General features: G+C 39.7%; 2 protein-coding genes across 3 annotated transcripts in view; one reads left to right on the forward strand and one right to left on the reverse strand.

Moving 5' to 3' along the window:
• Nucleotides 1-8023, reverse strand: abcg8 (ATP-binding cassette, sub-family G (WHITE), member 8). 2 transcript variants are annotated; one of them, XM_085477261.1, is made up of 13 exons: nt 7604-8023; nt 5645-5746; nt 5386-5533; nt 4903-5141; nt 4512-4644; nt 3726-3995; nt 3316-3469; nt 2924-3025; nt 2645-2844; nt 1791-1867; nt 1375-1642; nt 1141-1268; nt 1-905 (listed from the first exon to the last, which is right to left on the reverse strand). In XM_085477261.1, the coding sequence occupies exons 1-13, from the start codon at nt 7646-7648 to the stop codon at nt 768-770; spliced, it is 2004 nt and encodes a 667-aa protein (XP_085333387.1). In that variant the 5' UTR covers nt 7649-8023; the 3' UTR covers nt 1-767. The 2 variants fall into 2 exon arrangements, with proteins under 2 accessions (XP_085333387.1, XP_085333386.1); XM_085477260.1 differs by having other exon boundaries at nt 2924-3028.
• abcg5 (ATP-binding cassette, sub-family G (WHITE), member 5) overlaps nt 7998-14695 on the forward strand; it is a 14972-nt gene continuing 8274 nt past the window's right edge. The window contains exons 1-6 of the mRNA XM_085477262.1: nt 7998-8296; nt 8525-8646; nt 8789-8925; nt 11152-11250; nt 12142-12274; nt 13470-13609. Coding sequence (XP_085333388.1) covers nt 8130-8296; nt 8525-8646; nt 8789-8925; nt 11152-11250; nt 12142-12274; nt 13470-13609 — 798 coding nt within the window. The 5' untranslated portion in view covers nt 7998-8129. The remainder of the gene's footprint in view (nt 8297-8524; nt 8647-8788; nt 8926-11151; nt 11251-12141; nt 12275-13469; nt 13610-14695) is intronic.

Raw genomic sequence — 14695 nt, forward strand, 5'->3', positions numbered from 1 at the left:
TGAGGCATTTTGAGACGATACTTTACTAATTTGGGCTCAAACCACGTTAGAAAAAAGATTTAAGAGGCTTTTGCACCAGTGCAAAAACTCACAGCTTACAAGCATTCAGTCTACACAAGAAGTTTTTTCCGAGTGTGAGTTGGCCTACTAAATTTCTCTTGGTCATCTTTCTTCAGTGCTCAGTATTCTGTCTTAATAATATGCTTAATAACTTCACATATACAAAAAAAAGATAACGCTGAGAATATCGAAAATGGAACAAGCAAAAGCTGCAGATTGATATCTGCTAAAGTAGCGCTCTAATCATCTGCCATGCCTGGGAAAAAGAGGGCGAACGAGAGAAAAGTTCATTATTTTCAAATCAATGTTACGACAGTCCTCTGCTGCCATCCAGCAGCAGGCAGCGGCACTGCGACTCCAAACTGTTTCATCACCACGCTCAACTTTTTCTTCTGTAAATCTTTTTCTGTTGGCAGATTAAAACCGTAAACGATGGAAGCATTTTGAAATATTTCAGATGAGTAAATATAGTATTTTATGAATATTTTTCCCATTACACAGGTAAAGTTTATGATGCTGAAATTGCAAAAATCTAAACATTTTAATCATGCATGCATTTTACTTTTATAGCATTTGAATTAAATGTCTAAAGAGGAATAAAATGGAAAGTTTGGTATCGAAACCAGCCGAACTAGAACCTCCCTTCCACTTATGCAAAATAAAAACCCTGATGATGTCAGAGGGCGTTTGGTTTTTCTCAGTTTTGTTCACCAGTCTTGACTGGACTTCTGCTTGATGAATTTTAGGGACAGGAAATAGAGCACCATGAAGCCCAGACAGACTCCAAGTAGGACCAAGTAGCAAGAGTACAGCGGGTACTGGTTCATGTGCAGGGCCTCCACCACCTGAATGACGTACAGAAAGGATTAGAGGAGAAAAATGTTCATCAAATGGATTTGTCCATTAAAGTAAGAATTAGCAGGTCCTTAAAAACATTAACAGTCCTGATAACTCTCTTATGGTCTGATTTGTTTAGTCCTATAAATCTTAAAGATTTAATATCTGTACAGATAATAGCAAACCTAACAGTAATGTGTAAACAAATCATAACTTTAGTTGAAATGATAGTGTTTAACTCACGTGTATGCCATCAACATTGATAGACATGTTTGCAATGGTGACGGAATAATCGTTGCCTCTGAACTGCACCTGCAGCATGCCCTCAAAACCCCAGCGCATGAATGAGGCATAAGAGAGCCATGATGCCACTGTGGAGACAAAAAACATGAACAAACATTAAATGCTGACCAGCTCATTTTTCTTTCCGAAGCTGTCGCCTGCTGTTTACGGTTTATAACGCAAATAATTCCTCACCAAGCCACAAATTCTCCAGGTTGATAACATAGCCTGCAGTCAAGTAGAAGACGGTGAACAAAGAATTGCCCATGAAGGCAGAAGTCTGCAGGGTGGGAAGCAAAGCAGCTACAAACAGAGCCATGGCCCGGCTGCAGTAAACCATCAGCCACACTAACAAGAAGTTCAGAAGGAAACGGTCTGGCGCCTTGTTAAGTCCTGCCAGCCAATAGATGGGCAGACCATAGACTAATGTGAACACACAGTGTTCTGGTAACTCCCCCAAAACCTGAAAATGGAGAAAAAGCATATATTCAAAAATACACGACAGTCAAGAATGCATAAAACATACTTGTAGTACTATTCAGCATACAGTGACTCCAGCATGGAACAAGACTGGCCCCTGCTGGAGATTCAGTTTTATCACTGGACTTTACCTTGGCAAAGAAGTAAGAGGTCACAGAGTACATGCCGTCCTGCAGCTCGTGGTAAAGCATGGCTCTCTCTGTGTGACCTGCAGAGAGCATTCAGTCTAACGACACTCAGTTCACAATACATGCAGTAGGATCAGCTTCATGAGCTGTATTTAGCCTCAGCCAGGCAGTTTGTTTTTTTCTTAAAAACTAAGATGTCAAAGAGTTGTATTAGGTTAGGGCATGAATATATAGCACAATGTCTCTCTACATAAATGTTATGATACTGGATAAAATGCAGTTTCAGAGATTTTTTTTAATTTTCTCTCTGCAGTTAGAGTCACAGTATTTAATTCTAAGTGAGCCTGGCATAATTTTTCTATCTTTTGGTGTCTTCTGACCTTGACCTGAATTAAACTTGACTTTTTATGGTTATGGCTAGACACCTCTACACTGTACATGTGGCTGGATGTCATAAAGTTCAGGGTTAAAGAACGCAAATCTGTCTGATAACTCTGATAATCTTTCCATTCTGAACCATCCTACCTTTACCTGCTCTGTTAAAGTGTTCATCATTAATTCAAAGAATAGAATAGAATAGAATAGAATAGAATAGAATAGCCCTTTCGTCATTGCGCATGTACAATGAAATTGTGGACATCTGCAAATGACTGCAAATGCAGAGGTCACAACTTGAAATGCCTTCAGTGATTTTTGCTTTATTTTAAACAGATAATTTTTTTATGATACTTATTACATGTGAACATTTATAACATAAAACACTTAAATAATTTAAAGTAAATGCATAGAGAAATCAAAACACAACCTCAGTGAGACTTATTACTGGCTTTATCCTTTCAAACTGCTTTATTACTCACATTTAGCTATGACGTCCAGCACCACAGCAAATGGGGTGAGAGCTCCGATCATGTAGAGAAGAGACACGGTGTCCTGAATGGACAGGCGGGTTTCTCCTGCCCCGTAGTAGAGAGAGCCGACCAGCAGCGACATGAGGAGGGCCTCGAAGCCGTGAACTAATAGGGTGACCAGGTCTCTGAAGTCATTATACATGTGACGCCTGATGAACAAGAGGAGAGAGGTCAGTGTTCATATTCAGTCACATAGATTTGAGTGCTCCAAAACATTCATGCTCGTACTTGATGAGGGTGTTAAACTGGTGTAGTTTGCCTGGCAGTCTGTTTTCATGCCTGGAAATAGTTATTACTTCATCTTCTTTTCTCTTGCTTGGCTGCTGAGGGCTGCTGTGTGTGGGAAAAAAGAGTAATGGATGGGTTAGTCTGGGTTTTAAAGGTTTGGTCCACAGCTTAAGCATGACCATAAAGGAGTTTTAAGCATCTACAACAGGTAATCACAAAAAACAGTAAATCCCTATATATGGAAAGCTGTAAGCAGAGATATTGTGGTGTTATTTCTTACAAAAAATACAGAAAATCTTATGCTTTATTAGAAAAATGCTGGTTCATTATCACTACTTACTGTTTAAATAAAATTTTAAAAAAGCCAAACTTTCACACAAAAACATGATCACCTGTCGGTTTGCGCTACATCAGTCCCAGCGGCTTTCCACATGTGGTCGTCAGTATCACGAACCTTTTCCATGAACTGCTCAGCCAGAACTCTGGCCCTCTCCAAACACTCGGCTTCTCGCTCTGGACTGCGCCGGTCTATACTGATCAGATCAACTGGATACACACACACACACACATAAAAGACACAGGACACCAACAACATGAGGCTTAAATAGGTTTAAAAGAATGAAAAACACAAAGAGATGTAGTATTTATCATTAAGATGAAAACAAATGCTTCTTTTGCAAAATTAGTGGTAAATTGTTGGGTCCCAGCTTTCCTTAAGTTACCAGTGAGCATGGGGTTGGTAAGAATATGTTATTGCATGCTGGGAAGAAGCACTTAATTCTCTTTTGACACACTTACTAACCATAGTAGTCAGAGGGGTTGCAGTATCGTGGGCAGGGGTGTCCCAGAGCAGTGAAGTAAGGCACCATCTCACGAGCTGCACCGCAGTAAACAGCTGAACCTGAAGACATCAGGACGACGAGGTCGAAGAGCTGAAAGATATCTGATCGAGGCTGGTGGACTGAAAGCAGGACCAGACGATTTCCCCGAGCCAGACGGGACAGTGTGATCACCAAGTTATGAGCGGTAAAGCTGTCTAAACCTGATGTGGGTTCATCCAGGATCAAAATACCTGAGAGGGGAAATAGACCAATCTATCACCTCTGTTAAACCCTGTTCTTTATATAACAGATCTTAACAGTATGAGCTCGAAAATAATAGAGGAATCATGATTGTTAAAGTCAGTAATTAGTCAAATGTGTTTGTTATTCACAGGAAGAAGTGTTACACTCGTGTCACTTCCCAGTAGTTTATAGATGTTCAGAAACGGTATGAAATACCCTGTTTAGAGCTGAAACATTTAAAACTCGCATAAACACAAAGGTTAAAAATGTTATATCTATAGTAACTTTAGAAGTTGCAATAAAAACAACATATATGACACTGATTACACTCAGATGCTAAATGGAAAGGAGGCACTGGAGGTGGGTTGCAAAGTGGCGTATAGAGGACACAATTAAAATAGTGTGCCATATATAAAAGCTGCTGCTTGGATTGGGACTTCAGTTTGAGTCATTGCCCTGTCTTAACAACATAAATGACAGTTCAGGGGACCACATTAATTAATCTCTGTGTTAATATCTCTCACCGGGGTTCCAGAGAAGCTGGACAGCTATGCTGACTCTCCTCCTCTCTCCACCAGAAACCCCTCTGATGTAGTTGTTTCCCACCCTGGTGTGTGCACACTGCCGCAACCGCAGCTCTGCGATAACATCATCCACCTGTGACAGACAGCAACCAGAGACACTGTTAGTCATTGTTATCTGGACACATACAAGCATTCTTATCATTTAACACGTGTTTGTTCAACAAAAACTCTGAAGAGTTTAAAAGGGCATGCCTTAACGAGAATGTGATAAACATGCTGACAACGGCTCTATTATAAAATGGATAAACAAGAACCTGCCAGTCCAAACAATCATGCAAATACTGTTATGGAAATAGTTTGAGTCCCATTTATTGACCAGTCTTAATCTTACCCTCTGGTCCCTTTGAGCCTGTGTGAAGTGAGTGGGCAACCTCAGTTTGGCAACAAAGGAGAGAGTCTCTCGGACGGTGAGGTGAGGAAGAAGCCGATCGTCTTGGCGGACGTGAGCGATGCTTTTCTTGACGAGCTGGGGCGTGTTGTGCTTCCCATTAATTAGAATCTCACCGGACTTCATGATGCCTCCTTCATCCCGACAAGTTATTATGTCCAGCAGAGACGTTTTACCACAACCTGAAAACATATTGAATTCAAGACATTCTCATCTTTGCTTATGTTCAAAAAAACAAACCATAAGCAATATAGAACCGGAGAAATGCATCTATGAGTCTTCCAAATTAGCAGATTTTCTACTTATTTTTACTTAACACACATTTATTCTTCAAGAAAATGCAGTTTTTTCTTTACTGTTCTGGTGGAACAACGCATATCTATTACTTTATTTAATAAAGCAATACTTCAAATCTTTGTGCATCACCTGAGCTGCCAATAAGGGCCAGCATCTGTCCGCTGTGGACAGTGAGGCTCAGCTTGTTGATGGCTGTCTGCTTATTTCCTTTAATTTCCCACGGCATTTTGAACTCTGACAGCCTCTCGTACCACGGGATCTGAGCTGCTGTATCCACCTGTGAACATAAACACATGTACACGATGAACACCTGCAGCATGTATACACATGAACCAGTCAGGAGCTTGAGAAAACTCATGTAAGATAAGAGCAGGTGACCTATAGTTACCTCATAGCAAAGGTTTTTGACCTCCAGCACATTGCAGCCTCCGCTGTAGGTGAAGTAGAGACTGCTGTCCTCCTCAGATGAGAATAACTCTCTGTCTTGATGCTGTTAATGCGAAGCAAGCAAGTCAATAAGTTTCATACAGACCAGGATACATGTACTAAATGTTTTTATATATATAGACCTATATATACCTTATAAACTATGAGAAACAAGATGTTCTTATTTCAAAGTTTCAAATCAGAATTACAGATATGCTGATTTTACACCACAAAATTGGGTTTAGTTAGTAACAACAAACAGTACAGTAGATAATAAACCTGTGGCCACACATTAGTTGGATGTGATTAGAAAATGTGATTTTGTCTTTTGTCATTTAGTCTTTTATGGAAAAAAATTGTTACACGCATTAACTTGTGTGTTTGATTGTCTACCTGCGTGTGTCTGTTTGTACTGTATGTGCAAATATCTGCCTGTGTGACCAGAGTCCAATTTCAAATAAACCCAATAGTTCAGTTGCAGAAGAAAAAAAATACAAATGTTCAAATTGAGATTAACAGCATCCTGCCACTTAATCTAGTTTACATGGTGTAGATTATAACATACAGTTCTGTTTTAAAATTAACGACTTTTTTAGCCACACATCAAATTTGATCATTTATCACTCATGGAAGCTTCTATAAAATAATAATGTACTGGCTGAAAAAAACAAATACATATTTGGTTTTTTTTACTGATTTTTTTTCATTGTATAGCAAAACGAGGTCGGACATCAGATAGATGTGAAAATGTGAGTCGTGAATGTAATAAAACAAAGAACGCAATTAATACATTTACAACCAAATTAAGCCATTAAACAAATGAGTGAAAAATAATTTGATATTTTACTGAATGTATAAATTAATGAGACACTTAACTGGGCACGATCAAAAATATGTTACAAATCCTGATTTGAACACTGGAAGGAAAAAGGACCTGGATTTCAGTGCTGTAACTGGGAAAGCTTGGTCTGAAACTGGTAAAAGCTGCTGGCAAGCAAACAACTTGGGTTTGCTGGGGTTAGCATATTTAAGCAGTGAGTCTGCGTTGTCTTCTTAACAGAAGTTTATGCATTTCTGGCCATTTGATAGAAAACATTTTTTTATGCTTGAGTAAACGAAACCCAGCAGTGGACATGTTATAGCTAAGCAATAATAACTGAACAGGAAGCCAGTGTAATGACACCAGGAAAGGCAAAAGGTACCAGGTGTGATCGTGACCTTAGTGCCTACCAGACTTCATGTACTGAAGCAGTCTACTCTGGACTTAATGAGTTAAATAATTTTACAAATAACGTTAAATGGTTCATTTGGGTTCTCATTGCATAAACATCCAGATTTCAGAGCATTCTGGTCGCATTTTTAAGGATATTTATCTCGACAAAATGCATCATAGAGTTCGGAAATGTTGTCACTGCTGATCCCGCCGTTGCAACCAGAACATGCCCGATGCAGAAACTGACATAGGAGAAAAACAGAGCTTGCTAAACCATCTATCCATCCATGTGTTTTTCCAACCAATTATCCAATTCAACATTTCCTATTTGAAATTACAGTTTTTTTCTAAATTAATTTGCACTTAAGTGCATTCAGGGAAAAATTCCAGTTTTTCAGCAAAATGTTAAAATGATATATTAGGAAATCAATCAAATTCTTTTCTATAGATAAATAAGTTTGTTTTTTTTAAGAAAAAACAAAAAACCCACGTAAAGTAAAGTTTCTAGTACTGGTTGAGCACACTAGTGATCATAAATTGATTTAGGTTACTTCAGATTAGTTAATAAAATCCCATGTTATACTCAGTCAAAGAGAGGAGTTTAATGGCTGGTAGGGCTATAAATAAAGTAAAACAGCACAAAGTTAAGACCTGGATTGGTCATTTTCTTTAGGAGAGCTAAGATTTGCATATTTTGACCTGACAAACCTGTGAGTAGTCGTTTGTGTGTATAAGGTCACTGCCATTGTCCATGGTTAAAATTTGCAGGTTAGAGAGGTCAATACTCCTCTTTTCCTCTTCTGTTAGGGTCTTTATTTTCCTCTCTGTCTGCTGCTTTGTGTCTCCAGTTGTTCACGTCCTCCTGAAGATCTTCTCCCTTCTAGTTCACAATTCTTTCTTCTTGAAGCATCCGAGTTCATGTCATGTCAGTTCGCCCTCTGCTTTATCCTGTCAGTCACAGCTTTTTTGGGAAGCAGCCGACAATACGAGGACTGAGTCCACACTGAAGGGCTGTGAACTGACTTAGCATGTGTGCTTTTTGTCTTCATTATACAACCTTTGATCAAAGTTCTCTGAGATAACATGACATTTGCGGCGCTCACGCTTCCAGAGAGTCACTACTGATCTCGCGTTTCTGCTGTGTGCAGGCAACAGGCGCAGAAGACAAAGTCTGGGACTGAAACAATATGAACAATCTGATGTGAAACAGATTTGACACAGACCTGGAGGAGACATGAACAGATTTTATTCAATGCAGATGGAGGAGCCGCAGAACGGGAAAGTAAAAGAGTCCTTCAGGTTTGTGGCGGAGGTGAAGAAAGATGTGTGGAGAGACAGCAGAGAGGAGCAATCAGGGCCCACCTGTTCTCTAAGTGTCAGAAAGATCTCCTACACAGTCAGGTAAGTGCTGCTGACAACCAACACGAGTAACTCAAAAACAGACTCAGAGAATTTAACTTAATTTACTCATTATTACTTGACTGTGATTGTCTGATTATCTGATTGTTCATAAAGAGCTGATTCTTCCCACAGCCGAGATAGACATCGTGTTGAAAAAAATAAAATACTAATATCAAAAATACTGTCCTTGTCCTTAAGCGTGTGTGCATATATACATGTGTTTCACAGTGAACGTGTGGGTCCGTGGTGGGACTTACCCTCCTACAGGAAACGATGGACTCGTCAGATCCTGAATGATGTCTCCTTTCATGTTGACAGTGGCCAGATCATGGGCATACTGGGCAACTCAGGTTCGAGGTTCAGTTCAATCCAAGAGCCAAATGTTTAAAGTGAAAAAGAAATACAACGTTTTTTATCAGGAAGCGTTAAAAATCAGTTAAATCATGAGTGTTTTATGCATATGTGTCTTTATCTGCACTTTTCATTATAAAGGCTCAGGAAAAACCACATTGCTGGATGCCATCTCAGGGCGGATTGGGAACCAGGGCACGCTGCTGGGAGAAGTCTTCGTTAATGGTAGAAAACTGAAGCAAGAGCAGTATCAGGACTGCTTCTCCTATGTGCTGCAGGTAAGACAAAGAAACGTCCACGCATCAAGATTTAACTCATAGCTTTTACTTATTATCCCAGTATTGCATTTCTATTGATACAATATTGATATAATAAGCATTCATAAATAATTAAAAGTAATATTAATGTTAATATTACATAGTGTTATATGTGTTAATATTATAAACATATAAAATATTATGTGTTAATAACTATTAGGTTACATATAGGTATTACATAAATTACATACAATAAATGTTAAAATAACACAACAATTGTGTTTAAGTTAAATTAACAGACTTTTATTTACACTTATAAGAAAATTGTTTCTCTGTTTAAGTTAATAAAAGCCTTGGGTTGCTTAATATCCTTAACTACCATATCAATTTTGACATTTTTAAACTCGTCATACGCTTTTCTGTTGCTTTATTACAAAAAACATGTACATTTATAAACAATTTACTGTGTAATTTTAAACAGCTGCATAAAAAGCACATTTAAATGGTAATAATATACACAGAAACAAAAGAAAAGCCGTCTAAGACTGCATGACCTCCATACTTTGTTCAAATTTCGGATTCTAATCCTTTCACAACATCAGTTTTTTGGGGGTCAGGAGTTCGAGTGGTTCGATCACTGGATCCTCACGTTCAATATTTGGCCAAAGTGTCATTGTGTAAATACTGAACCCTGGTTTAAAATCACTGCACACCTGAATGATCAACGGTTCAACAAAAAACTTCCTCTATTACCGTTTAAGTTTATTATTAATTATTATTACATTTATTAAGTTGCATACTCTCGCACACACTCAGATGTGCATGCTAGCTAGTGACCGCTTCACACGAGTGGATGGAAAGGGTAAGGCTAAAATAAAATATCAGTTTGACAAACTGAATCCTTAGTAACGTCCAAAAAGCCTCTAAACATTTTTTTTTCACAAAAAAATAAATACAATAATTTCCAGCTACATCTACACAAGTCAAAAGAGGGTCCACAGGCATTCACCAAACATTACAGATACTGAACCCCAAACTGACTCCAGTGCATCCATTAGAGTGTCAGTGTGTGCATAGTAGTAAGACATACCTTCACAATGGTAAAGAATTCATGGATTGAAACCCAAATGAAATTTAAAAGATGGGCCCAATCCCATCTTTTAAATTTTGAGCAATCCTGCTAACAATCAGATGGATAACAAACAAAAAGTCAAAGCAGTTGAAATTACATGACTTCTAATAAAGGACAATTTATTCCCAATTCATAATTGTCACAATTGTCACTTAACAGAAGTTGAAACCCAGCAGTGGACGTGTTAGACAAATGATTAATGGGAGACTGAACAGAGTTTAAAGTAATTAGCAAATAAGTTCATGCACATTTCACCTTCCTGTAGTTCACACAAACACTCATTAAACTTTCCACTACAGTTTCAACTGCAGCTGGCCTCATGCACATAGCCTGTATGTATTTAGTTTTGCCTGTGGTTGTACAAACCGCCACAAACTCAATGAACATTCTGCAGTAACTCCTGAAAAGCTGCCCTGGCCTCCGTATGAAATTAACTTAAGACCCCTGATAGCCTCCTCATATATGTAATCTCGCAATGAGAGGTGCTCAAGTGTATCCAAAGCCTGAATTAAAAACACTGGTTTAAAACCAGCCTTGCTTCTTTTCAAATCATCTCTCCCCTCTAGCTGATAGCTCCCCCTTCTGCTCTCTAAGCCTCGTCATTAACTTCCGCTGCTAAGCTGTAGATGAGGAGGTGATATGAGCTCCTCATATTAAAGTCATTCAGATGAGAGAATAAGGAGAAGTGGGATTGGGAGGCGCCATGTGTTAATTGAAGCAGGCAGCAGGTTCAGCTGGTTTAAGTCATGCGCCTGTGCCTGTGTGTATGCACACATCTGAGGCAAAGGTATATTACAGATGGGTCGCACTGGCATATATGAACATAGACGTTTGTGAGGATATACCGGTATGCTCACTGTACGGGGATGTGCTACAAAGATGCTATAGATGGAGAGAGTGTGACATAAAAGTATCCAGTCCAAACATATACTTCCATTTGTTTACTGATGACCACTCAAGAGAAATACTGAGATGTTTTCTTAATCCATCTCCTTGAGGAATAGAGGTGGTAGTTTCTAGTTTTAAGGTGACCAAATCACAATTTACAGTGTTTTTTTGTGTCTAGTTTCTTTTCTGTTAATGCCCTGTTTTCTCTTTCTACCATTCTTTTCCAGAGCGATAACTTGCTGAGTTATCTGACAGTGGAGGAGACTCTGACCTACACAGCTCAGCTGGCCCTGCGGAAACGCTCGGCTGAAGCTATCAAGAAAAAGGTGACTTTAGAGCTGCGTCTGGGTATTTCTTTCATTATTTTCTTAAACCTGGCATCTCTGCCTGCTACAGAACATATCCCAAAAAATAAATAAATAAATAAATTACAGGCTGATGGATATCAGTATCCACTAAGATGTCAGCACACAAACAGTTTCAGTGCTTATTTGGATGATCAGCTTAATCTTAGAAGGTGCATTGCTGTGTTGTTTTATATTTTAGGTTAGTTAAGTATGGCTGAGTTATTGCTTCACAGAGAGTCGTGTGCAGCATCAAGATGACTGAGAATGTGTTACAATTTGTTACAGATCTCTTTGCTTACAGCACATAAATGCTGCAAATGCCCATTTTTAAAAAAAGAGTACCTGACCTGACATTTAAGAACGGCAGGTCAGTTGTTCTCAGCCTAATATTTTGTTTGAGTCCCTCGCTCTGAAATATTTCCAAACTGTAAAAACAGGAAAATATTGCTTCTCCTAATCTTGTGGAGCAAATACACTCATCAAGGTCTAATGAAGCTCATGTGGTGCTTGGCACCAGCAGTGGGTCCTTTGGATCTTGTAAGTTTAAAGTGGAAACAAGATGAGTTTTTTTCTGGTGCTGGTTGCTTCTAGTTTTTTCTTTCTTGTTCTTTTGAACATTATTTTTTTAGACTGTGTAGATTGTTGCTGAGGTCAGACTCAAACCCCTGAGCAAATTTCTGAGTATTGTTCCCATGAGCAGGGTGATTATTTGAAGAGTTCACAGCAAATCTTTTCATAATAATGAGGGGATTTTATTCCAAAGTTTTAGCTGATCAATGTATAATATCTCCTGCAGGCCCTTTTTTAGTAGATTTGCTAATAGTTGTAACTCTTGTCTCACCTGAACCTTGACCTCTGGCTCCCATGTAGGTGTCAGCAGTGATGGCTGAGCTGAGCCTTAGTCACGTGGCCCACAGTGTTATTGGAGGTCAGGTTTTCCCTGGGATCTCTGGGGGTGAGCGCCGAAGGGTCTCCATTGCCAGTCAGTTACTTCAGGACCCAAGTGAGTAGTGCACCTCAGGAGATCACCTGAGGAGATTTACACAAGTTCATCTCTGACCAACCTGTTTCCTCCAAAGCAAACATTTGCTGTCGGTTTATATCAAAATAATGAGGTGACGCAGAGTAAAAGTCATTAATCACTCAAATCTTCACTTTTAATAGATGTAAAATAGATAATAAGAGGGATTAGAAGTGATTTTCAAAGACTTTGGCAGATAAAAGAAAATAATTATATATAACATGCTTTCATAAAATGTTTCAAAATATGTCTTTGGTGGAGTCGTGAAAAGGAAAGTTTGCACCACCTTGATTATTTTCTTTTTCAGTCATTCTGTTGTAGATTTGCTGCAGCTTGTTTGTCAGACTAGCAAACTGCCAAAACAGGACTGCATATAGTCCCGTGAAAACTTTCTTTTTTCCCACGACTGTGGGAGAATGCAGCAGAGGGAGGCAGAAGGATCAGACGCATGAGAACAGTGGAAAGTTCACCACATAACCTGTCTCTCCCCAGAAGAGTTATGAAGTCCACACTGGAGAAAAACAAAAGGATCTAAGTGAGACAGGAGTAAGAAGAGACAGAGAAAAGGGAGAGATGGAGAAGAGTAATAAAGGACTGGGTTATCACACCGTAAGGGGAATGAGCAGAAGCCCACCTCAGTGTGTGTGTGTGTGTGTGTGTGTGTGTGTGTGTGTGTGTGTGTGGTGTGTGTGTGTGTGTGTGTGTGTGTGTGTGTGTGTGTGTGTGTGTATCCCAGGTGTAGTTTATCAGGACTTCAGTCCTCTGGGGAGGATGGAGGGTCTCAGTCCTCATTCAGGATTAAAATGCCCATGAACACACTCACACACACAGAGTAATGAGGAGTTCCCATTCGGTGACTCTCCAATCAACCAGGAAATGAATTAATCTCACAATTAAAGTATCTGCTAATTCCACTCTGCTTTCATAATGCGAAGAGCCAATCTTTTAATTGTCCTAATTAGAGTAATTAACTAAAAAAAAGAGAACTCACTTATCTCCGCAAGTTAAGTCGGCTCCACAGAGAGTCCTGCAATGTGCCACTTAATAAAAAGTACATCTGAGAGTTTTTACTTAGAAGGAAAAAGTTATTGTCCTGCCTTTCACTTATTCTCAGTGTTTCACTGCGTGACAAACCTGCAGTGACAGCAGTGATGTCATTGGGATGCTGTCGTTGCAGGGGTGATCCTATTGGATGAGCCGACCACTGGTCTGGACAGCATGACCGCCAATCAGATTGTAGTGCTGTTGGCAGAGCTGGCCAGGAGAGACCGTATCGTCATAGTAACTATCCACCAACCACGCTCTGAGCTCTTCAGGGTGGGTTTTTGAGAAGAACTGGTGAAAAAGAGAATGAATGGCTTGTAGAGTCAAACTCACACCTATGTGCCAACATCAGCTACATTTATCTAACTCACAGCTAAAGAACTTGTTTTGTTTTTTTATCAGAATTACACCACTTCATATATTAGACACATATTAAGAAAACATTTTGGTTACACTGTACACATGAGTCTTTGATCCTTTGATAGTGAATGTTTTGTGAAAAGTTGCATGCTGATGGAATCAAAGGAGCTTGAAAAGAAAAGCGTCTGGACTTCTTTAAGTTGCTTGAAGACGTTTCACCTCTCATCCGAGAAGCTTCTTCAGTTCTAAGGTCAAATGGCGGAGAGTCCCAGATATAAACCCAGTGGGAGTATCCCGCCAAAGAGGGGCAAAAGGACCCCCTGATGATCCTCTAATCATCTGAGCCAAGGTGTGAAAATGGGTGTGGGTCCAAATCAGCCAGAGTTTCGGGTGAGCTCATTGTGAAACCTGGCCCCACCTTATCATGCGAATTCCTGAGGTCAGATGGCCCAGGATGTGAGTGGGCGTTAAGGCGTCTGGGGAGGGATCTCAAAACTGGATTATAGATGGCAGAGAGTTGGTGTCGTAAACCACCGCCTGTGTTCAAAGATGGTCGCTCACAGTGGACATAGATGGCTTCTTTCACTCCTCTTTCAAACCATCTGTCCTCTCTGTCCAAAATGTGAACGTTGACATCCTCGAAAGAGTGTCCTTTGACCTTTAGATGCAGATGGACAGCTGAGTCTTGTTCTGTGGAGGTGGCTCTTCTATGTTGTGCCATGCGCTTGTGAAGTGGCTGTTTGGTCTCTCCAATGTAGAGGTCTGGGCATTCCTCGCTGCACTGTACAGCATACACCACGTTGTTAAGTTTGTGTTTTGGAGTTTTGTCTTTCAGGTGAACCAGTTTTTGTCTGAGTGTGTTGCTGGGTCTGAAATGCACCGGGATGTCATGCTTGGAGAAAACTCTCCTGAGTTTTTCTGATACACCGGCTACATAGGGGATGACAATGTTGTTGCGTCTGTCTTTCTTATCCTCCCTCGCTGGTGTCTGATCTTCTT

The sequence above is a fragment of the Copadichromis virginalis genome, linkage group LG13, assembly GCF_057382275.1.
Source record: "Copadichromis virginalis isolate Kocher_CV1m ecotype Utaka linkage group LG13, C_Virginalis_male_GT1.1, whole genome shotgun sequence".
In the NCBI taxonomy this organism is placed as follows: domain Eukaryota; kingdom Metazoa; phylum Chordata; class Actinopteri; order Cichliformes; family Cichlidae; genus Copadichromis; species Copadichromis virginalis.